The sequence below is a fragment of the Oncorhynchus kisutch genome, linkage group LG20 (genome assembly GCF_002021735.2).
Source record: "Oncorhynchus kisutch isolate 150728-3 linkage group LG20, Okis_V2, whole genome shotgun sequence".
NCBI classification, from domain to species: domain Eukaryota; kingdom Metazoa; phylum Chordata; class Actinopteri; order Salmoniformes; family Salmonidae; genus Oncorhynchus; species Oncorhynchus kisutch.
Window position 1 is genome coordinate 37,654,027 of NC_034193.2, and position 25,348 is coordinate 37,679,374.

At 40.1% G+C, this 25,348-nt stretch overlaps 1 protein-coding gene across 1 annotated transcript in view; it reads left to right on the plus strand.

The window, feature by feature from the left end:
- LOC109875534 (potassium voltage-gated channel subfamily H member 1) overlaps positions 1–18,857 on the plus strand; it is a 61,814-nt gene extending 42,957 nt beyond the window's left edge. The window contains exon 12 of the mRNA XM_020467871.2: positions 11,428–18,857. Within this exon, the coding sequence (XP_020323460.1) occupies positions 11,428–12,297 (870 nt within the window). The 3' untranslated portion in view covers positions 12,298–18,857. The remainder of the gene's footprint in view (positions 1–11,427) is intronic.
- The last annotated feature ends 6,491 nt before the right edge of the window (positions 18,858–25,348 follow it).

The window sequence follows — 25,348 nt, forward strand, 5'->3', positions numbered from 1 at the left end:
CATCATAATAGCTTTTGATGTCTGTCGACAACCACCATTTTTCATAGACCTTTGCATTAACGCGAGCTGATTAGGCATTTAGACGGTGAATGTCGATAAGGTCAAATATTGATGAGTATACTAAGTCATATCGATTTCAGAAATACATTGATTGCATAATTGACACAGTAGATACAGTTGAAGTCGGTAGTTTACATACACCTTAGCCAAATACATTTAAAAATTCCCTGTCTTAGGTCAGTTAGGATCACCACTTTATTTTAAGAATGTGAAATGTCGGAATAATAGTAGAGAGTGATTTATTTCAGCTTTTATTTATTTCATTACATTCCCAGTGGGTCAGAAGTTTACATACACTCAATTAGTATTTGGTAGCATTGCCTTTAAATTGTTTAACTTTGGTCAAACGTTCTGGGTAGTCTTCCATAAGCTTCCCACAATAAGTTGGGTGAATTTTGGCCCATTCCTCCTGACAGAGCTGGTGTAACTGAGTCAGGTTTGTAGGCCTCCTTGCTCACACACACTTTTTCAGTTCTGCCCACACATTCTCTATGGGATTGAGGTCAGGGCTTTGTGATGGCCACTCCAATACCTTGACTTTGTTGTCCTTAAGCCATTTTGCCACAACTTTGGAAGTATGCTTGGGGTCATTGTCCATTTGGAAGACCCATTTGCGACCAAGCTTTAACTTACTGACTGATGTCTTGAGGTGTTGCTTCCATATATCCATATAATTTTCCTACCTCATGATGCCATCAATTTTGTGAAGTGCACCAGTCCCTCCTGCAGCAAAGCACCCCCACAACATGATACTGCCACCCCCTGTCACGTTCTGACCATAGTTCTGTTTTTTATCTTTGTTTTAGTATGGTCAGGGCGTGAGTTGGGTGGGCAGTCTGTTTGTTTTTCTATGTTGGTTTTTGAGTTCGGCCTAGTTTGGTTCTCAATCAGAGGCAGCTGTCAATTGTTGTCCCTGATTGAGAATCATACTTAGGTAGCCTGGGTTTCAGTTTTGGGTGGTGGGTGTTTGTCTTCCGTGTCAGTGTTTGTCGCCACACGGGACTGTTTCGTTCATTTCACGTTTGTTTTGTATTTCGCAGTGTTCAGTTTATGTTTTAAAATGAACATTATGGACACTTACCATGCTGCGTTTTGGTCCTCAGATCCTTCTTGCTACTCCTCCTCAGAAGAGGAGGATGATATCCCTTACACCCCCGTGCTTCATGGTTGGGATGGTGTTCTTCTGCTTGCAAGCCTCTGCCTTTTTCCTCCAAATATAACGATGGTCATTATGGCCAAACAGCTCTATTTTTGTTTCGTCAGACCAGAGGACATTTCTCCAAAATGTACAATCTTTGTCCCCATGTGCAGTTGCAAACCGTAGTCTGGCTTTTTTATGGCGGTTTTGGAGCAGTGGCTTCTTCCATGCTGAGCAGCCATTCAGGTTATGTCGATATAGGACTCGTTTTACTGTGGATATAGATAATTTTGTACCTGTTTCCTCCAGCATCTTCACAAGGTCCTTTGCTGTTGTTCTGGGATTGATTTGCACTTTTCGCACCAAAGTACGTTCATCTCTAGGAGACAGAACGCGTTCCCTTCCTGAGTGGTATGACGGATGCGTGGTCCCATGGTGTTTATACTTGCGTACATTTGTTTGTACAGATGAACGTGGTACCTTAAGCTGTTTGAAAATTGCTCCCAAGGATGAACCAGACTTGTGGAGGTCTCCAGTTTAATAGAAGCTTCTAAAGCCATGAAATCATCTTCTGGAATTTTCCAAGCTGTTTAAAGGCTCAGTCAACTTAGTGAAGGTAAACTTCACTGATACAGTGAATTATAAGTGAAATAATCTGTCTGTAAACAATTGTTGGAAATATTACTTGTGTCATGCACAAAGTTCTTTGCTCAAGGGCACAATGGCTATATGTGGCATATTAGATGGTCTTACAACTGATGTTTCATCAAACAATACCCCATCCCTTAAAACTTCTTATGGCTGTAGGGGCAGAATTGAGTAGCTTGTATGAAAGGTGCCCAGAGTAAACGGCCTGCTCCTCAGTCCCAGTTGCGAATATATGCATATTATTATTAGTATTGGATAGAAAACACTCTGAAGTTTCTAAAACTGTTTGAATGATGTCTGTGAGTATAACAGAACTCATATGGCAGGCAAAAACCTGAGAAGAAAGCCAAACAGGAAGTAGGAAATCTGAGGTTGGTCGATTTTCAATCCAGCCCCTATTGAATACACAGTGGGATATGGATAAAGTTGCACTTCCTAGGGCTTCCACTAGATGTCAACCATCTTTAGAAACTTGAATGAGGCTTCTACTGTGTTTTGGAGCCGGATGGGAGCTCTTTGAGTCAGTGGTCTGGCAGAGAGCCAGGTCCTGGTCACGCGCATTTCACATGATAGCGACCTGCGTTCCATGGCTTCTCTACAGACATAGGAATTCTCTGGTTGGAATTTTATTGACGATTTATGATAACAACATCCTATACTTAGTTTGACATTTTTTTTTATATAAATATGAACTTTATCAAACAAAACATACATGTATTGTGTATCACAAAGTCCTATGAGTGTCATCTGATGAAGATCATCAAAGGTTAGTGATTCATTTTATCTCTATTTGTGCTTTTTGTGACTCCTCTCTTTGGCTGGAAAAATGGCAGAATTTTTCTGTGAGTTGGTGGTGACCTAACATAATCATTTGTGGTGCTTTCTCTGTAAAGCCTATTTGAAATCGGACACTGTGGTGGGATTAACAACAAGATTACCTTTAAAACGGTATAAGATACATGTATGTTTGAAGAATTTTAATTATGAGATTTCTGTTTTGAATTTGGCCCCCTGCACTTTCACTGGCTGTTGTCATATCGATCCCGTTAACGGGATTGCAGCCCTAAGAAGTTTTAATGGCACAGTCAACTTAGTGTATGTAATTTTTATTTTTACTTTTTTATTTTACCTTTATTTTACTAGGCAAGTCAGTTAAGAACAAATTCTTATTTTCAATGACAGCCTAGGAACAGTGGGTTAACTGCCTGTTCAGGGGCAGAACGACAGATTTGTACCTTGTCAGCTCGGGGATTCGAACTTGCAACCTTTCGGTTACTAGTCCAACGCTCTAACCACTAGGCTACCCTGCTGACCCACTGGAATTGTGATAAATTATAAGTGACATCTGTCTGTAAATAATTGTTGGAAAAAGTACTTGTGTCATGCACAAAGTTAATGTCCTAACCGACTTGCCAAAACTATAGTTTGTTAACAAGAAATTTGTGGAGTGGTTGCAAAAACTAGTTTTAATGACTCCAACCTAAGTGTATGTAAACTTCCTGACTTCAACTGTAGGTTTCCATCCAATTGGCGACACATTTTCATGTGAATATTCAAAAATATGCTTAAAGAAAAGATGCAAATTTTCCCACCAGTGGCGTTTCCACCAAAGTGATTTGTTGCGGATAAAAATCTGTGCGTGATGACCTAGTGCACACAAAATGTACTCTTAGCTTAAGTTTTCATGTAGCGAATAAAAGTATAATCTAATGTGGCTAATGTGCTTCCATCCCGTTTAATCATAGTGGGAGGACCACACACCATATCATCGCAACTCCAAGTTTGCTTTGAAATGGTTATTATATCAATATTTGCGTATATATATTATATATATGTATATATAGTTGGCATTTCCACAGCCAATTCTCGCATAATTAATTTTACTGACACAAAAAGATCAAACCGTGTCAAACGAACAAATCTGTCAGCATTTATGCAATTGTACCAAAACTTCCTGTTTCCATCACAGCTGTCGTGTTTTTTATATTTTTTTATACGGTATGACTTTTTTAGTCGCATAAAAACTGTGGTTGGAAACATGGTTTATGTTACGTAAGTTTAATGAACGAACTATACACTGGAGAGACGGGACCAGATTCACCAACAAGGATTGAAGTAGCTTCCTATATGTGTAGTTTCTTTTTGTTGGGTGGTTTACTCAGATTGGTTGTGAAAAGTGAATAATTAGGAACACACCCATTGTGGATATATCTTTACAAAATGAAATGAGCTCTTAGCAGAGATACTGAGATATGCAGTCTGGATTTATTTTGGAAACTTAATTTCATGCAAGTTTATAAACCAAATTTAATGACACATGATCAAAAGTCTCCAAGGCTGTCAATTTATTAGTTTAAAAAAGTAAATAGCAATGCAACTATTGACATTGCAGCATAATCTGAGGTGAGAGAAGGGAAATGCATAATATACAATACTGGCCAAAAATACCTACTCATTCAAGGATTTTTCTTTTTTTGTTTGTAATTTTCTACATTTTCTACATCTACATTAACCTCTCCTTCCAGACTCACATTAAGCATCTCCAATCCAAAATTAAATTTAGATTTGGCTTCCTATTTCGCAACAAAGCATCCTTCACTCAAGCAGCCAAACATACCCTCGTAAAACTGACTATCATAACGATCCTTGACTTCGGAGATGTCATTTATATCTCCCTCTATGTCTTATAATCTCCCTCTCTAACTTTAAGCATCAGCTGTCAGAGCAGTTTACCGATCACTGTACCTGTACTCAGCCAATCTGTAAATAGCCACACCCAACTACCTCATCCCCATATTGTTACTTTTCCTCTTTCTCTTTTGCAAGTGTGTTAATGCTAAATTGTAATTATTTCGACTCTATGGCCTATGTATTGCCTTACCTCCCTACTCTTCTGCATTTGCACACACTGTACATAGATTTTTCTATTGTGTTATTGACTGTACGTTTGTTTATGTGTAACTCTATGTTGTTGTTTTTGTCACACTGCTTTGCTTTATCTTGGCCAGGTCACAGTTGTAAATGAGAACTTGTTCTCAACTGGCCTACCTGGTTAAATAAAGGTAAAATAAATATTTTTTAAATGTAGAAAATAGTCAAAATAAGGAAAAAGCTTTGAATTAGTTTTAAAAAAAACTTTTGACCGGTTGTGGATATAAATATTTCACTTAGTAAACGCTTTTATCCGAAGCAACATACAGCACAGCGAGTGGATACATTTGTTACATTTGACGAGAGAGCTGCTTTCAACTTCTTGTCTTATAGTGCCTGCCAGATGGATGTCAAATATGCATGAATCTTTAATATCACCTTTATTTAACTGTTACATCATATTCATTAAATAGTTATGGATGACTCATTCAACCTCAATCCTCGCCCCTATAACTTTTCGCAGTTCTATCAACTTACCTGGTAAAAGAAGGTTTACAATTAATAAATTCTTTATCTAGATTGTCGGGGCCCCATTCCAAGTATGGAAAAGCATGCATTACTTTCACGTGAATCATTCATTGATGTCAGTGAGAGACTTGCATGAAAATGTTTGTCAAACCCACAGATCTAAGGTTAGAAATACTGCCCCTTAGTGATGTTAATTGTTTCCAAATCATGTTGCACAAACCAAGGCCCTTGAGATTTGCATAAAGTTTTTTTTTAAACATGATATTTCAGAAGGGGAAGTAACCTAGGTGGTGAGTGGGGGAACTCCTTCAGGGCGATGGTCAGATCCTCTTCTCTGTTCTGCTTTACCATGAAGATGTTTTTTTCATTTATTCCCTTCTGTACCAGAAATCATAAGGTCAAGGTGAGAAACAGGAAGTGTGAAAGACCTCCAGTATTTCAGTTGAGTGCAGCAGCAAGGGACTTTGCACAAAAAGTGATTAATAGATGAACACAAAAGCTCTGGGAATATATTGTTACAATAGAGAGACATTAGTCACTTGTTTGATCACTGTCCATGCGCCAAGAATTGGAATTTGTAATCAGTCATTCAATTAATTTTCATTTGTATATCTTTTTACAAATGAAGTGGTCAAAAAGAAACCATGGGCCTCAAATCCACAAAGAGCAAAGGTGACTGGAGTAAAAATAAAAAAGGCCTTAAGAAGAACTAGACCCTTGAGAGGTAAACCCATACCTCTCTGACTGACTGATCAGATAGTTCAGGGTTCATAATATTCACCACCAATGTCAGACAGTTGTCCTTTAAAGGCAAAGTCAAAGCAGAGCCTGGCAATGTTGCCAGCACAGCATGGTGGAAGCCAGCCAACAGGGATAAAAAACACTACAATCATATTCCCTCACTGTATAGTATTGGGCAATACTTTACTACTACAATACAGTACCTATAGTACTACCACATACCACCACTTCCATGTTGTGCTACAATGACTACTACTGCTACTACAGCTACAAAGTACATAACTATTAAGAAGATAAGTAACACCAACTTTTTGATCCAAAGACAAATCCTATAACAGAAGGTTGGTGACACCTTACTTGGGGAGGACAGGCTCGTGGTTTTGGCTGGAGCGGAATCAGTGGAAAAATGGCAAATACATCAAACACATGGTTTGATGCAATTCCATTCGCTCCGTTCCAGCCAATACTATGATCCGTCCTCCCCTCAGCAGCCTCCACTGAATCCTATGTGTACCACCTCTCCACCCTAGGCTGATTAAACACTAGATGGGTATTGTCTGTCATCATCAGTCTCTCTCTTCTTCCCATTATCTTTTTCTCCTCTTTATTTCCCTTTAGTTGTCTCTATCCCTCTCATGGCCTCTCCCTTCCCCTGATCGATCTGAAACCCAGCCCTGCTGCATGGGACCCGTTCTGCCGCACTGTGCAATAACAATCTCCTGTGTGAGAAATGACCCTGACTCGCTTGAGGAGGCACAGTGCTGGTCTTCCACCTGCAATACCCCATATTGCATCCTCTGCAGTCCCTTCACAGGACAAATCTTTTGACATTACACACCAGGATTTACAAAAAGAAATTTTCCTGGTGAAGTTTTGGCCAATATTACTGATCTTGTGAGAAATGTGGGATACAGATCTGGGATACAAATCTAAATCGAATCTAAATCTAATACAATAATCTGGTGGACAACATTATTTGTGCTGTATTTCCTAATAACACATTGATTTACATGATTTCATGACCAACTGTTTCATAACATTAAACAAGTAGCTACAATAATCCACTCTACAAAGCATTATGTACCAACTACTCTCTTGTTCTTCATATATGTTAATCCATTGTCACGATTCAATTTCACCAGGTGAAATGGCTAAATGAAAACGACTAGGGTGATAAAGATATTGATCACATGGTTAACGTCAAAATGATTCTGGGAAAGCCTCTGCAGTCTGTATGACCACATGTAATCATGATCTGAGAAAGGTCTTACTACTAACACAAGATACTGAGATTGATCTGTCACTACATGGACCCATTTTCTCGTTCGCCGTACTGAATCTCAAACACTATCATGGTCATGAACAAATGAATATTAACTGAATGAATCTGCCACATTCCTAGAGACAGATAAAGACAGAGACAGTTATGGGCAATGTGGCGACTACTTGTAGCCATTATTTAGACATATTACAGGTGAGTAATTGTAGCGCTGTAATTTGTTGAAGATGGAACTCTACAGCTGTAGTGCGGGCACGATTACCGTATAAACGAATGGTTATGGATGAAGACCGTCGTGAAAATAAAAGTTACATTTTAATGTCACGTACACAAGTACAGTGAAATGCCTTTCTAGCAAGCTCTAAAACCCAACAATGCAGTAATCAATATGTAGTACTAAAATAACATTGAAGTACAACAAAATAAAAAAATAAGAACATGAGTCATGAGTCGTAAGCTAGCTATATACTGGGTCAGTTCCAAAACATGTGCAGAGATACTGGAGAGGTAGATACAATGCCTTCAGAAAGTATTCATACCCCTTGACCTTTTCCAAATTTTGTTGTGTTGCAGGATTAATTGATTTGATTATCACCCATCTACACACAATAACCCACAATGACAAAGTGAAAACATGTTTAGACATTTTAGCAAATTTATTGAAAATGAAATCCATAAAAATCATTTACATAAGTATTCACACCCCTGGCTCAATATGTTAGAATCACCTTTGGCAGAGCTTTGCACACATGGATTGTGCAATATTTGCCAATTTATTATTTTCAAATATTGGCCTGTTGGAAACTACAACTCCCTACTACATTGCACAGTTCAGGCTAGATATGATTTATCTCTAGAGAAACTGTGCAATGTGTGCATTGAGCTCACAGAAAAAAAAAATGAACAAAAGGGAATTAAAATAATTGAACAGACGTTGTTTATTCGATCAGCACTACTTTTTAGCCATTCTGAATCCTTCCTCAGGTCAAGCAGTTATCTCAGCTCTCTGGTCTGCCAAATATACAAAAGATCTGATTGGCTGTTCAGGGGATTGTGCTTTATGAATACACAAATGTAATTTGCACTGTGGGATAGTCTCTGCCTTTTGGAGCAGTCTTTGGAGAAGAGTCTGAATGTGTATTTAGACATTGACGACCTCTGTTTGAATGGACAGCTAAGGATGCATTTGCAGGCTTTGAGATGGAAAGTTATTGGGTTTTGATTGTGACCTGTGCTTCGCCTTAATCTGGCAAGTTTGACTACAGCATTGCTTAAAGCATTTAGATAGGCATTGGGTCAATGTTAACCTCACCCACTTCACTCTAAAATATCTGATGCGAAGAGAAAACCAATTCATTTCAGTTACTTGGTTAGACTAATACAATTTCAAGGTTTCAAATAAATGCTCTCAAAACCATACCTGTGCTCATAGCCGTGGGAAGTAGGGGTGCACCCCTTGAACCCCTTGAAAAATCTTACCGTAATTGCTGGACTATTAAGCGCACCTGAATATAAACCGCACCCACTGAATTATTAAGAAATATGTATTTTGTACATAAATAAGCCGCACATGTCTATAAGCCGCAGGTGCCTACCGGTACATTGAAACAAATGAACTTTACACAGCCTTTAAACGAAACACGGCGTTGTAACAAAAATAAATAGGCTTTAACGAAACACAGCTTGTAACAAAAATAAATAGGCTTTAACGAAACACAGCTTGTAACAAAAATAAATAGGCTTTAACGAAACACGGCTTGTAACAAAAATAAATAGGCTTTAACGAAACACGGCTTGTAACAAAAATAAATAGGCTTTAACGAAACACAGCTTGTAACAAAAATAAATAGGCTTTAACGAAACACAGCTTGTAACAAAAATAAATAGGCTTTAACGAAACACAGCTTGTAACAAAAATAAATAGGCTTTAACGAAACACGGCTTGTAACAAAAATTAAAACAGTAGCCTACCAAGAAAGCCATTGGTCACTATCTTCCTCCTCCTGTGCACTGAAACCACTGAAGTCATCTCCTTCGGTGTCGGAGTTGAATAGCCTCAGAATTGCTTCATCCGATGTTGGATCGCTTTCATTGTCGCTCTCATCACTTTCATCCGGAGGCAAATACCCCGCTGAGCTCATGCTGCCCCTTCAACACGCAGCAGTCCAGCCTTTCGAAAACCTGTTGATAATAGTGGATTTTTTGACAATGCTCCACGCTGTCAGGACCCACTGGCAGACTTGACCATAAGATGCTCTTCGCCTGCGGCCCGTTTTAGTGAAGGATTTCTCCCCACTTGTCATCCAAGCCTCCCACTGAACAAGGAGCGCCACCTTAAATGCACGATTTACACTGATGTCGAGTGGCTGCAAATACTTTGGGCCATCTGCTTTTCTTCCCTCTGAAAGCTTTTGTTGTATTTTTGCACTGAGTCAGTTCCTCACGCTGCTGTTTCCAACATCTTATCATCGACTCATTAAGGCCAAGCTCCCGTGCAGCAGCTCTATTTCCTTTTCCAACAGCCAGATCGATCGCCTTCAACTTGAAAGCTGCATCATATGCATTTCTCCGTGTCTTTGCCATGATGAGGGTGACAAAATTACTACCGTAATCAGAATGATGGGAAGTTTGAGCGCGCTCGATTTACGTCACATCATGTGACGGTGCTCAGTTTTTTGGCTGCATGAATCTTGTGAAAGTGGGAAAAATCCATAAATTAGCCGCGTCATTGTATAAACCGCGAGGTTCAAAGTGTGGGAATAAAGTAGCGGCTTATAGTCCGGAAATTACGGTAATTAATTATTATTATTTATTTTTTTACAAAACTAGAGCACTGGGCCTTTAATAGTCTTGTATTAGCAGACCGATATAAGATTTGTCCTTTTTGATTATGTTTCCTATCCCCAACATTACTTATTTATGTGTTTGTATGGTTTTATGTGTCACCTGCCATGATTTCAACGTGGTACAATATATTCATCCATTTTAAAAGGGGTCACACTTTGTATTTCCACTGCCTTGATAAATAACTATGGTGAGGGGTAGCTGCTTTACTTTTTGCCGCTACTGCTTTGTGTTTGTGCTGAGTGCACCTAAATAAAGACCACTGTGTTACATAAACACAATGCAGACTTCTTGTTCCTGTGAGCTTCCAGCTGGCCATTCAAAATGTAATAAATAAATAAATGAATGAGACAAACAAAACCTGCTGCACTGATATTTTTAGGGCAGTGAGCGGTTGTCCTCGGAGTAGTAGCCTACTAGTCGATGCTAACGTGCCAGTTCCACATGTTTATAGTAATGATGTTGCACAATATTACCTACATTTGATCTAATTAAACATTACCACTTCCAAACTCTCCACGAAAGAGATTTGAATTAGTCAAACCTGGTTAGCAGTGCCAAATTAACTATTCCCAAATGCCAACACTTTATTGTTCCGACACTTTAGCTTTATGAAATAATTACTGTACATCTTTCTTAGGACATCACCACCATCTGACCCTCCATGTCGAAGAACATTTCATGATTCGGGATATGCCCTTTTAGTCCCCGTAAAAAGAGAAATCTTAACGCTACAGCGTACAATGACTTTTTAGACGATTCTGTGCTTCCATCCTGTTTCAATGCCCCTGTGCACAAAGTGAGGTCCATACAGAAATGGTTTGTCTAGATCGGAGTGGAAGAACTTTACTGGTCTGCATAGAGCCCTGACCTCAACCCCATCGAACACTATCAGAATGAATTGGAACGCCGACTACGAGCCGTGCCTAATTGCCCAACATCAGTGCCCGACCTCACTAATGCTCTTGTGGCTGAATGGAAGCAAGTCCCAGCAGCAATGTTCCAACATCTAGTGGAAAGCCTTCCCAGAAGAGTGGAGGCTGTTATAGCAGCAAAGGGGGACCAACTCCATATTAATGCCCATGATTTGGAATGAGATGTTTGACGAACAGGTGTCCACATACTTACTGTAGTGTATGTTGGAGGCTTAGGGACATTATGCTATTTTCCTTCAGTTTAGAAATGTTTAAGTCATAAGTGTCCAAAGAAATACTTAAAGTCAAAATACTTAAAGCGTTGAGTAGTTGAATGTCATTTTGGACCCAATGATTTTAAGATGGGCTTGATCCCAACCTGATGTTCTGATTTCTTGTTACAGATAGTGTTCCGGAAGATCAGTGATGTGAAACGTGAGGAAGAGGAGATGCTCAAGAGGAATAACGAGGCCCCTCTGAACCTTCCTCCGGACCACCCCGTCCGTCGCCTCTTCCAGCGCTTCCGGCAGCAGAGGGAGGCGCGACTGGCAGTGGAGCGAACCTGTCAGGGGGAGCCACCAGACTTGGAGAAGGGCACTGTCCACCTGGAGCAAACCAAGGTCCATGAGGTCCTCGCCTCCACCAGCATCATCATGGTGACCGAGAGCCCTGCTACTCCCACAGCTTCATCCACATCTTTGTCTTTGTCCTCCAGGCCCTCTAGCCGAGTCATGCTTCATGCCCCTGCCATCCAAAACGGCAACCTCATAGGCTGCAAGTCCGCAGAGCCTGCGCCAAAGACCAAAAAGGGCTGGGGTCGTTTCAAGGAGTCTGTTGTGAAAGCAGAGTCGTGGAGCAGCGTTTCTAAGGCCGAGTCCATGGAGACCTTGCCGGACAGGACTAAGTCCCATAATGAGATGTCTCTCAAGAAGACGGACTCTTGTGACAGCGGTATTACTAAGAGCGACCTGCGCTTGGATAACGTGGATGACGCCCACACTCCGCAGGACCGGAGCCATGTGCAGTCAGAAGGGAAGCTGGTTGTCTGTCCTATACCCGTACAGGCCATGCACGCCTCTTTCCTGGAGCTGAAGCAGGAACTTAGGGGAGACATCGGGTCTCTTAATGGCCGCATGGCGGTGGTGGAGGCACAGCTGGCCGAGATGCTTCAACTACTAAAATCGAAAAAGGCCTCTCACTCATCCAGTTTCTTTGAGATGTCACGACCAGCATCCCCCAATTCCCATAAGGACGACAGCTTCTCACAATCTTGACACTGCATGTTTTGGCAGTCTATGCAGTGTTTCCCAACTCCAGTCCCTGATTACCCCCAACAGTACACATTTTTGTTGTAGCCCCGGACAAGCACTGATTCCTGATTCAACTTGTTACCGATCAAGCCCTCAATGAGTTGAATCAGGTGAGTTTGTCCGGAGCTACATCAAAAATGTGTGCTGTTGGGGTTACTCGAAAGGGAGTTGTGAAACATTGGTCTATGGAACATGAAGTGAATGCATCCTAGAATTCATCCAGGAGCTGGCTGCGGTGTAGCAAAATTGTGAGAGAGGTTTTGTGAAGACTTGGGCAGTAAGATGTTCCTAAATTAGTACAGATGAGTAATGAGGGATTTTCTTACCATATTATTATTATTATTATTAGATATAGGGGTAATCTGGATTTTAAAAAATGCACATCTGGATTATCTCTGCACCTTGAGGTACATTCTGTCCGATATTCCATCAATCTACTTTTGTAGGGGTTCAAACTGTAAACCGCATAAATAACGCTTTTGTTGTCTAATTTCTTTTCAATTGGATTCGTTTTAGTTTTAATTTGGTCACACTTTTCACATGGTAAAATGACTAACCCCTTAAGGAGGTTTTCATCAAATCTGTGCACTCAATTGAAATTAGCAATAATATTTTATTGCATTGATATAGTTTTTCGCCTGGTCTCAAAGCACTTCAACTTGCAGGGAGTGATGTGGCCATGATTACATGAGCAGTGTGGCGCAACAGGGAAGATGCACATATCTGAAATGACAATGTCCACAGTGAAGATGCACATATCTAAAATGACAATGTCCACAGCGAAGATGCACATATCTAAAATGACAATGTCCATTGTTATTTACACCATTGCTCTCTCCTTGTGGTATTAAAATGAAGGGAAGTGAAGGGAAAATCATGATTGTGAACTTTCAATGTATGGTGGAAACCATGGCATCTTTTCAACCAACATCCATCCTAAATTGTTATGGGAAGAAATCAATGTGAATTTGTCTAAACTATGAAACCTTTGTGCATTTTGGGTCATCACTGTTGATATAATATGCAAAGTATTGCCATCTATATTGTGTCTTTAGCATTTGAATTGCAATGTTAAAGGAGTAAAAAGAGATACTATTTACAGACAGGTCCAGAATTATTGGAACCCTTGATAAAGATGGGCAAAAAAGACTGTATAAAATAAATAATACAAATACTACAATTGCTCAGAGAAAGAGATTTTGTTTAACAAATAATAATTGTTTTCTCTAAAAAAAAGATAGGGATCCCCCCCTGTTTTTAATATACTCCGGCACCCTCCCCCTTGCGTGGATAACGGCACAAACTTTTTCTGAAATGTTTCATGAGATTGGAGAACACATTGGGAGGGATCTTAGACCATTTCTCCATACAGAATCTTTCCAGATCCTTGATATCCTTTGTCTACACTTATGGACTGCCCTCTTCAATTCAAACCACAGGTTTTCATTGGGGTTCAAGTCCGTAGACAGAGAGCCGTTGCAAAATATTGATTTTGTGGTGAATTAACCATTTCTTTGTGTATTTTGATATGTGCTTGGGGCTATTGTCTTGCTGGAAGAGCTACTTGCGGCCAAGTTTCATCCTCCTGGCAGAGGCAACAAGGTTTTTGGGCTAAAATGCCCTAGTGCAGTACTTGGTAAAGTTCATGATGCCGTTGACCTTAACAAGGGCCACCAGGACCAGTGGAAGCAAAATAGCTCATATCATCATTTTTTAAAGTAAGTATGCGGTTATTTTCTGCCTATGCATTCTTATTTTGAAGCCAAACCCACCACTCCTGTGCTTGGCCAAAGAGCTCTATTTGCACAGGTTCCAATCCAAGTGCCAATGCAAACTCCAAGCGTTTCCATTGTGGGTTGCTCTCAATTAAGTTTTTCTGGCAACCCTTCCAAAGAGCCTATTTGCATGGACGTGGCATCTAATTCTAGATTTTAAGACTTACTTGGTGACCTGAAGTTTTCCATCATTTTCCAACTTTGGCCCTTCAATTTTTCTTTACCTCCCAAACCATCTTCCTTACTGTGTGTGGGGAACAAGATACACATGCATCCAATATCAGGCAGGTTTACCAGTGGTTTTAAACCTCTTAATTGTTGACATAATAGTGGTAAGTGGGATATTTGTTTTTTAAGCTATTTGTTGTTCCTGTTGTGAGTTTTTTGCATTTTCCCATGGCAATTGATGATACATTTACATGTGTGTTACCTCATTTTAGAAGTAAACAGGGAGCCATGGAAGACCACAATACAGTTATTTAAACTGAGATTCATTTAAAAAGTAGAATGTTAATGCAGATTTTGTTTGTTTTTATAAGAATCTTTAGCGGTTCCAATAATTTTGAACTGTATCTTTTTAAATATCTATTTTCTCTGTGCAATTGTATTAGTAGAAGAAAAAAAGTTGTAAAAAAGATTTACTGTGCACTTGAAGTTTTCAGACCCCTTGACTTTTTCAAAATTTTGTTACGTTACAGCCTTATTCTAACATGGATTAGATCGTTTTTTCCTCCCCTCTTCAATCTACACACAATACCTCATAATGACAAAGCAAAAACTGTTTTTTAGAAATGTTTGCAAATGTATAAAAAGACTACTGAAATATCACATTTACATAATCATTCAGAACCTTTACTCAGTACTTTGTTGAAGCACCTTTTGCACTGATTAAAACTTTGAGTCTTCTTTGGTATGATGCTACAATCTTGGCACACCTGTGTTTAGGGAGTTTCTACAGATGTTTCTCTGCAAATTCTCTTAATCTCTGTCAGGTTGGATGGGGAGCACCGATGCACAGCTATTTTTTATAGCAAAGATAGTCAACATGACAAACAACAGATGTGTGGAATGGGTCACATGGTTAGGATTTGTATGAAAGAAATGAATAATTCACAGTAGACTATCTACTGTAAAGACTGTTCTCAATGTGTGGAAACCAGAGTCTGGCCCCCAAAACAAGGTTCCCTTCATCATTATCCATACCCGAGCCATCTCTCCCTCGTACCTTCCAGTCAGACTTGAGCAATCTCCCTCACATGAATGGAATGCGGCTTGTTAGGTTTATCACCTAAGGCATCGTAAATCTACTATCAGCATTAAGCCCCAGAGGCCCACTCTCAGTTCACACAGACACATTAGAGTTCTAAGAACCCTATTCTGTTGCAAAAAACAACAATTTTATGCAATAACATTATTATAACATAATCTTGTAGTTTTGCTCTCATAACCGTCGCCCCAGTCTGAGGTCCTGAGCACTCTGGAGCAGGTTTTCATTAAGGATCTCTCTGTACTTTGCTCTGTTCATCTTTGCCTCGATCCTGACTAGCATGCACCTGAGCTCAATTTTGAGTCTAATAGCAAAGGGTCTTAATACTTATGTAAATACATTATTTATGTTTTATATTTTTAATGCATTTGCTAAGATTTCTAAAAAACTGTTTTCGCTTTAATTATGGGGTATTTAATCCCTTTTCAAATGTTATCCATTGTATAATAAGGAAAAAGTCTTTAAACAAAATGTGGAAAAAGTCAAGGAGTCTGAATAGTTTCCGAATGCACTGTATACAGTCTTTTTTGCTCATCTTTATCAAGGGTGCTAATAGTTTTGCACCTGAGTGTGTGGCATTTACAGATTATGTACAAGGAATATAATGAGGACATTCTCACAGGTGCACTTTTGTCAGTTAAAGACACATTGTAGTCAATGCATGAGAACTGCATCTGAATGTATTTTCCTTGAGCAATTCTAAAAGACAGAAAATGAATCAGAATCTCCCAATGCCCTTTGACACTTTCCCTTTCTATTACTATTAACTGACCAACTTGACCTCGGGTTGCCTTGAGTACACATTTGTTATTCATGGAATAACACCAACAATTGAAATTAGTAAACAAATTATTGGATTCAATTCTTATTTTTTTTGCATCTTCTACAGTATGTCTTTCCTGCAGCCTTGTTTGTGGTGTGCATGATTACACCACAATGTTTGTACTTGACCTTAAAACTGTAATATCCTGTGTGCACTGTTCTGGAATTTCAGATTTGAAGGAATAATAATAACGAATTGTAAGGACTAATAATGAATAGTAAGGAAAGTATTCACACCCCTTGCCTTTTTCCATATTTTGTTGTTTCAGCCTGAATTTAAAATGGATTAAATGTAGATTTTGTTTTGTTACTGGCCTACACACAATACACCCGTAAAGTGGAATTATGTTTTTAGAAATGTTTACAAAAATGAAAAGCTGAAATGTCTTGAGTCAATAAGTATTCAACTCCTTTGTTATTTCAAGCCTAAATACATTCAGGAGTAAAAGAAATATGCTAAAGTCCCTCTGTGTTCAATAATAGTTTTTAAACATGATTTTTGAAGGACTACCTCCTCTCTGTACCCCACACATACAGATAATTGTAAGGTCCCTCAGTCGAAGCTGTGAATTTCAAACACAGATTAAACCACAAAGAACAGGGAGGTTTTCCAATGCCTCACAAAGAAGTGCACCTATTGGTAGATGGGTAATAAAACAAAAAACAGACAATGAATATCCCTTTTGAGCATGGTAAAGTTATTACATTTTGTATGTTGTATCAATACACCCAGTCACAACAAAAATACAGGCGTCCTCAGTTGCCGGAGAGGAAGGAAACCACTCAGGGATTTCACCATGAGGCCAATGGTGACTTTAAAACAGTTAGAGTTTAATGGCTGTGATAGGAGAAAACAACTGAGGATGGATCAACAACACGTAGTTATTCCACAGTAATAACCTAATTGACAGAATAAAAAAATATTCCAAAACATGCAGTAAAGTAAATATTGTAAAAGTAATACTGCAAAAAATGTGTCAAAGCGATTAACTTTTTGTCCTGAATACAAAGTGTTATGTTTGGGGCAAATCCAATACAACTGCAGGTAGCCTAGAGGTTGAGAGAGTTGGGACAGTAATTTAAAGGTCGCTGGTTTGAATCCCTGAGCTGACCAGGTGAAAAATGTGCCCTTGAGCAAGGCACTTAACCCTAATTGCACCTGTAAGTTACTCTGAAAAAGAGTGTCTGCTAAATTACAAAAAAAAATTATAACATTACCGAGAACCACTGTCCATATTTTCAAGCATAGTGGTGGCTGCATTATGTTATGGGTATGCTTGTAATCGTTAAGGACTGTGGAGTTTTTCAAAACAAGAAATACATGGAATGGAGCTAAGCACAGGCAAAATCCTAGAGGAAAACCTGGTTCAGTCTGCTTTCCACCAGACACTGGGAGATTAATTCACCTTTCAGCAGGACAATAACCTAAAACACAAGGCCAAATCTACAGTAGTTGCTTACCAAGAAGACTGTGTGGCAAAGTTACAGTTTTGACTTAAATCTGCGTGAAAATCTATGGCTATACCTGAAAATGGTTGTCTAGCAATGATCAACAACCAATTTGACAAAGCTTGAACATTTTAGAAAATTGTTGCACAATCCAGGTGTGGACAGCTCTGAGTCTTATCCAGAAAGACTAACTGCTGTAATCGCTGCCAAAATTGTGATTCTAACATCAAATTGTATTTGTCATATGCGCCGAATACAACAGGTGTAGGTAGACCTTACAGTGAAATGTTTACTTTACAAGCCCTTAACCAACAATGCAGTTTTAAGAAAATAAGTTTTAAGTAAAAAATCTAAATAACGAATAATTGAAGAGCAGCAGTAAAATAACTGTATTGAGGCTCTATACAGGGGGTACCGGTACAGAGTCAATATGTGGCGGGGGGGGGGGGGGGGGGGGTGTAACTGCAAATAGTCTCGTTAGCCATTTGATTAGCTGTTCAGGAGTCTTAAGGCCTGGGGGTAGAAGCTGTTAAGAAGCCTTTCAGACCTAGGCATGGCGCTCGGGTACCGCTTGCCGTGCGGTAGCAGAGAGAACAGTCTATGATTAGGGTGGCTGGAGTCTTTGAACATTTTTAGGGCCTTCCTCTGACACCGCCTGGTATAGAGGTCCTGGATGGCAGGAGGCTTGGCTCCAGTGATGTACTGGGCCATACACACTTCCCTCTGTAGTGCCTTGCGGTCGGAGGCCGAGCAGTTGCCATACCAGGCACTGATGCAACCATGCTCTCGATGGTGCAGATGTATAACTTTTGCCAAATCTTTTCAGTCTCATGTGGGGGAATAGGCTTTGTCGTGCCCCCTTCACGACTGTCTTGGTGTGTTTGGACCATGTTAGTTTGTTGTTGATGTGGACACCAAGGAACTTGAAGCTCTCAACATGGGAAAACTTATCTAATCAAGATATTAGTGTTTCATTTTTATTTACAAATGGTTAAAAAATTCTTATACTAATATTTTGTGTAGATCGTTGACAAAAAATAACAATTAAATCCATTTGAATCCCACTTTGTAACAACAAAATGTGGAAAAAGTCTAGGGGTATGAATACTTTCTAAAATGCACTGAACATGTTATTCTATTCACATACTGTCAAAAGATTAGTATTTGTAAAATGTGTAAAATGTTCATATTAAATTATTTTGTACTTTGGATTCATTTTTTCCCCCTTTACAGTAACTTCCCTAGATTATCATTTATTTCAAGTCTCATTCATTACTGTGAGCACCAAGGAGGTTTGCTGCTGAAGTTAGCTCTTATAAAGCTCTTATTTGGCCTATAGCACCACGCTCAACAGTTTCCTGTGTGAAACAAGAATGGTTCACCGCCCAAAGGACATCCAGCCAACTTGACACAACTGTGGAAAGCTTTGGAGTCAACATGGGCCAGCAAAATTGGGTGCAACTCAATACTAGAAAGGTGTTCCTGTTTTGTACAATTTTCTTCATCAATCTACATACAATACCCCATAACGACAAAGCAAAAACAGTTTTTAGACATTTTGGAAATATCACATTTACAATAAGTATTCAGACCCTTTACTCAGTACTTTGTTGAAGCGCCTTTGGCAGTGATCACAGCCTCGAGTGTTCTTGGGTATGACGCTACAAGCTTGGCACACCTGTATTTGGGGAGTTTCTCCCATTCGTCTCTGCAGATCGGGATTGGGAGCGTCACTGCATAGCTATTTTCAGGTCTCTACAGAGATGTTAGATCGGGTTCAAGTCCGGGCTCTGGCTGGGCCACTCAAGGACATTCAGAGACTTGTCCCGTATCCACTCCTGCGTTGTCTTGGCTGTGTGCTTAGGGTCGTTGTCCTGTTGGAAGGTGAACCTTCGACCCAGTCTTAGGTCCTGAGCGCTCTGGAGCAGGTTTTCATCAAGGATCCTTCTGTACTTTGCTCTGTTCATCTTTCCCTCGATCCTGACTAGTCTCCCAGTCCCTACCGCTGAAACACATTCCCACAGCATGATGCTGCCACCACCATGCTTCACTGTAGGGATGGTCCAAGGTTTCCTCCAGACTTGACGCTTGGCATTCAGGCCAAAGAGTTCAAGCTTGGTTTCATCAGACCAGAGAATCTTGTTTGTAATGATCTGAGTTCTTTTAGATGCCTTTTGGCAAACTCCAAGTGGGCTGTCATGTGCCTTTTACTCAGGAGTGGCTTCCGTCTGGCCACTCTACCATAAAGGCCTTATTGGTGGAGTGCTGCAGAGATGGTTTTCCTTATGGAAGGTTCTCCCATCTCCACAGAGGAACTCTGGAGCTCTGTCAGAGTGACCATTGGGATCTTGGTCACCTCCCTGACCAATGCCCTTCTCCCCGATTGCTCAGTTTGGCCCGGCGGCCAGCTCTGGGAAGAGTCTTGGTGGTTCCAAACTTATTCCATTTAAGAATGATGGAGGCCATTGTGTTCTTGGGGACCTTCAAGGCTGCAGAAATGTTTTGGTACCCTTCCCCAGATCTGTGCCTCGACACAATCATGTCTCGGAGCTCTATGGACAATTCCTTCGAACTCATGGCTTGGTTTTTGCTCTGATATGCACTGTCAACTGTGGGGCATTATATAGACAGAGAACCTTTCCAAATCATGTCCAATACATTGAATTTACTATGAGTCTCATAGCAAAGGGTCCGAATACTTATTTCAATGTTTTTTATATTTTTATTTATACATTTTAGAATAAGGCTGTAACGTAACAAAATGTGGAAAATGTCAAGGGGTCTGAATACTTTCCGAATTAACTGTATAAATGCTTCACACTTTACTTAACCATGTGTGAAGTGTATAAGGATCAGTCAGTAAAGTCAAGTTTCCATTATAATCAGGGTAATTACTCTGCATAATTGAGGGTAAATTATTCAATCAAAGATAACTACAAATAATGATACAATTAATTTCATTGTCATATTAAGACAAATTGAAATTCATACCCTAACACACTAAACTGCAGTGGGTAAGAGGAGCCATTAGACTGGCGTATTTGATATTCTGAAGACTTTACAACAGGGAATCACACAGTATCCCTCTGGAAATCCCAGCTCTCCCTCCCTCCCTCTCGTTTGATGATCTGCAATGCAGTGCCAGGTCTTCCACCCTCCTCCCCCTTCTTCTTCTTGGGCAATCTTTGCAGTGCCAAAACAGGGGTCTATCCTGAGCTGTGCAGACTGTCAACTAAGCATGCCATTACAGTCCTACTCCTCCCACTCCTGCCATTTCCTGCATCTCATTAAGTATTGGCTGAAGCCACAGCTCCCTCTAGAGAGCACTATGTAGCCACTACAATTACAGCGGTTTCTATTACTAAATGCACAAGGTGGACTAACAAAAGGTGTCATAGCTGATAGTGAGTGTAAAAGGATACATTTCTGAGTATGGTGGGTTCTAAATATGCTTTGTCTAAGTGTTTGTGTCGCTTTTGAGCCAGTAGAGCACATTTTAGTCAAATATTTCCCCCGGGATAAAGAATTGTTGGAAATTAATGGTCAGATATTCTTCCACCAGAAAAGCAAAGATTTCGATGTAAGTGAAATTAAGTTAGATGATCTAACTATGTGCCCACTTACTGTGGGGACATGACAGTTTGGCTGACCTCTTTATACATTGTCCAATGGTTGTGCTTTTTATATTGGTCAAGTGCCGGATGTCATGGCAACTGGGCCCATGTGGTCGACCCCGATTGGCTGGCTGGCCGGGATCATCCGTTGCTGTTTGCAGTGAGAATTGCTGAGTGGACCCTCCTTTTTAAAGCCCCCTCCCTGACTCCCCCGTGGAGTTCATGGCCTCCTATTATTTAGCAGATTTGTTTTTGCATCCTGGTTGAACCTTCTAGTTTGAGAGGAAAAAAACTCTATCGGGATCATATATGTGCCTTTGCAGGGACGCGGGGGGCATAACCTAACAAATGTGTGGGGTCAATTGGTAAGGACTGCTTTCCGTTTGTTATTCCTCCAGAGGTAGGAACTTTAGGCGAGTACTGTAAGTCGTGTGCCGAAAGAAGAGTGGAAGTTGACTGTGTGGCTTTAAAGAGGGGTAGCTTGGGTGTGGATATACTAATGGTAGCAATTGGAGTGTCTCACCTCCATTTTAATACTTGAACTCTTAACTATTGCTCAGGAGTAAGACCCTCTCAACTCCTGATGTATTTAAGGCAAGTGCTAATAACTTGTAAGAAAGTAATGGTGGTATTTTGGTCGTTTTCATGCCAAACACAGACTATGGTATGTTCTACTTTGAAAAGTTATTCTCAATAGATATTTTAGGGCCACCATTTGGCTATAACTGTATTTGAACTCTTATCAGTGTTTGGAATTGAAAAAAGAAACCACTTGTGTATTCATAATTTTTGGATGAATGGTTCTTTAGCTACCAATGAGGAACATTTTTAATGCTATTGAAGCACATTTGCTAAGAGTGACAGTGACAGCCTGGTTGGTGATTAGGTAAATGCTTTAAGATTTGCACAGACACTAAAGTGAGCTCCTCTTGCTAGTTGCTACAGGACGGACAGGAGAGAATAATGTCTGTTATCTGGCTTACCTGACTCGGGACTGGTCAGTAACAAAATGGCAAGATTTCAGCTCTCAGGTTGGGGGGTGGAGATGTAAACTGCATAATAGCAATCTCCTCACACTTGCAAGTTGAGAGGGGGCACTATCAGAGCAGAAAGGACAACCTGGATGTATAATGTGGAAATAGAAGGGTGTGGAAATATCCATTATCAACAAGGAATGTTCTAAGTGAAGAAATGAATGGAAGAGGAAAATAATTTTTTCCCACTTGTTGGTGAAATGTTTTGGATTTCTGACACTTTGAGCAAGGACTATGACATTTATTGGACAACTACTTGAAACGACCAGAGACACTTACCTAGATGTCATGAAGAGATCAAGAACAATTCAGAGGGTTCAATAAAACATGATATCGGAAGAGGCTCCTGAAGCATCAGGACACTGAGAAATTAAACAACTCATTTTGAATTGAAGGACACCCCATCTCCTAACCTTGTACCACTTGAGATGACAGAGAAAGGGGAAATCTATCCTCTTTCCATAAAGCTAATGAAAAATGGTGATGGTGAGGGGAAGAGGGAGCGGGGATGGGTGCACTGAACAAACAACGTTGCTCTCGGTACATTTAACATCAAGCCCGCAGAGTGACAACAATGGCTTCAACAAGGCCCTACCACATCTAAACATTGCTAGATTTCTCTCTGACCAGTTTAGCCGCGCTCGACCAGAAAAAGTCGAACAATTGAAAGTTGTATATTTTCCATCATGCTCAGCAGTCAGAACTGGGGCTGCGAGGGGTACGACACTCGGCGTAAGAAGGTTGCTATGGTGCTTCGGTGAGGAGTTTTACTAGTTGAGGTAGGGTTCTGGTTTCAGGCTTACTTTATGGAAGCCTGCCACAAGTGAGTGCAATTTAGAGGCCATAGTAACACACTGTGTTTCCTCCAAGTATTCAGGTGTTTAAGCTGCATTTTTTTAAGGATAAGCAAGAAAATAATATTGTATTAGTCTAAAATTCATACAGAAAAAAAGGCTGGTGCCATAGGTTTCAGAGGAGATGAGATTGATGTCTGCATAGGCAGTCTGCAACTTTACGGTAAACCCAAGACTGTTGGTCACGTATAAAGGTCAATAGTTCAGGTTATGTCAGCCACATTGTGTATAGTATGTTCTTTGCATAATCACATGCACAGACAAGTTCATTGGGGGCAACTAAACAAGTACAACACAGAAAGGGACACCCACACTTTGCAGCCTAGCAAATACCTTTTGTGGTTATGTAATGTAATATATATGTTAAATCACGCTAACAGTATATTTGGCTTGAGATCACATCTTGATCAAAATTGCAAGTTAGCTGCTTGCTGTATAGTCTCACCTGAAGGGCTGCAGATAATTGACAAAGTGGTATTACTTATCTTCAACATTAGTGAGTTTTCAGGATCACAATATGATTATGTGAAAGGAGATCCAATCATGTTCATTTCAAATCCATTAACTGGCAGCAGGGCCTTTACTCAGGATGAATGATTAAGTAAATATGATTGCAAAATTGGGGGCCAATTTATTATTGACATCTGTACTTATGAATGATTGCGCATTTCATCTGTGCAATGATCTAGGTCAATACTGCCTAAAAGAAAGAAAACGAGCATTTCACCTTCAATCCTCAAGCCTAAAAGAGTATTGACCATCTCTTTCCATGTATTGACCAGATGTTAAATTCGGAACCAGTAATAGTTGGTGAGGTTTGAGTTATTAACATGGTGAGACAAGCTTCAAAGAGAAATCCTCAACAGAGAAATGGCATGCATGACTGTGTATGAGATCATTTTCCTCTCCTGGAAATGGCATTACTATAACAATGGACAACCTCTAGTGCAGATATAGTCAGTCATGCAGTCAGTAACAGTCAAGAAGTTAGCGGTCATATCATGTACACCGTGCTTATATAATGGTGCTGTATAAACTAGTGGATTAAGCTGTTGCCATTCCCCTAGGTTTCCCAAGGGGACGCTACTGAGAAGCTGGCTCACCAAGTCCCGGCCCAGACTGCTGCTGCTCATCGCGGGGTTGAAAAGACCTCAGGTGACCCTCATGCGGAGGAAAAGGATGAAGCGCACGAAAGTAGCAAAGGCCACGTAAGCGGTAAATATGGCTAGTGTTGGATGTAAGAATAAACTCCCTCCCATCAAAACGGATTATTCTTAATAATTATACCCGTCACAAAAGATACCCAACGCCAACAGTTGAGGTTGAGGAACAGTTTTTGGTCTAAGGAAATGAGAGTGTGTTGTGTGCAGTCTTCTGACACTTAATAGAAACTGTTAATACTAATCATAAATTCATTTCTAAAGGGGTACACAGTAACACTTGATTTAAAGATGACAGTGAAAATTCTTTATAACTTGATATAAGCCTGTAGGAGCCATTGAGATGTGTTATTATAAGGCTTGCAATGTCTATTTATGTATCAGATCTTCCAGTGACAACATTTTGTCAGGATCATTACTAGATTATATAAGACATAGGGAGGCCAAACATGCTTCTGAGAAGTTTTGCATATTGTGTTATACCTGTTGCTGTACAGTGTGACTAGATAAAATATTTTTAACTGTACACAAAGTAGTTCATATTCGGCTTAATAATTAGAGTTCTGTGATGCCTACCTGTTGGGTTTCACAGCCAGTCAAGAAAAGAGAAAGAACTCGAGCAATTGCGCACAACACACTTTCCTGTCCTCGAAATTCTGTAGAATGGTTACCCAGCAGAGGTTCCAATCTTACTCCAACGACAAACCACTGTTTACTGATACTAATATGCCATTCGCTCAGTCTACTGGTGTACCACAGGGGTCAGTCTTGGGGCCAACCCTGTTTTCTATTTATCAGATCATGCATCGGCAACTTGGACACTGAAAAACTGGTCCAAGCTATCATTTTATCTAGGCTGGACTACTGTAAAGTTATCCACACTGGCTCTCATGATGAAACCATCAACAAACTAAGGTCAGTCCAGAATGCAGCAGCTCATGTCAATTAACAAATGGCACTCAACATGACCATAGGCTATGTTCGGAATGGGGAACTACATGCTAAATACTTGCATACCACATGAGCATGCACATTGTACT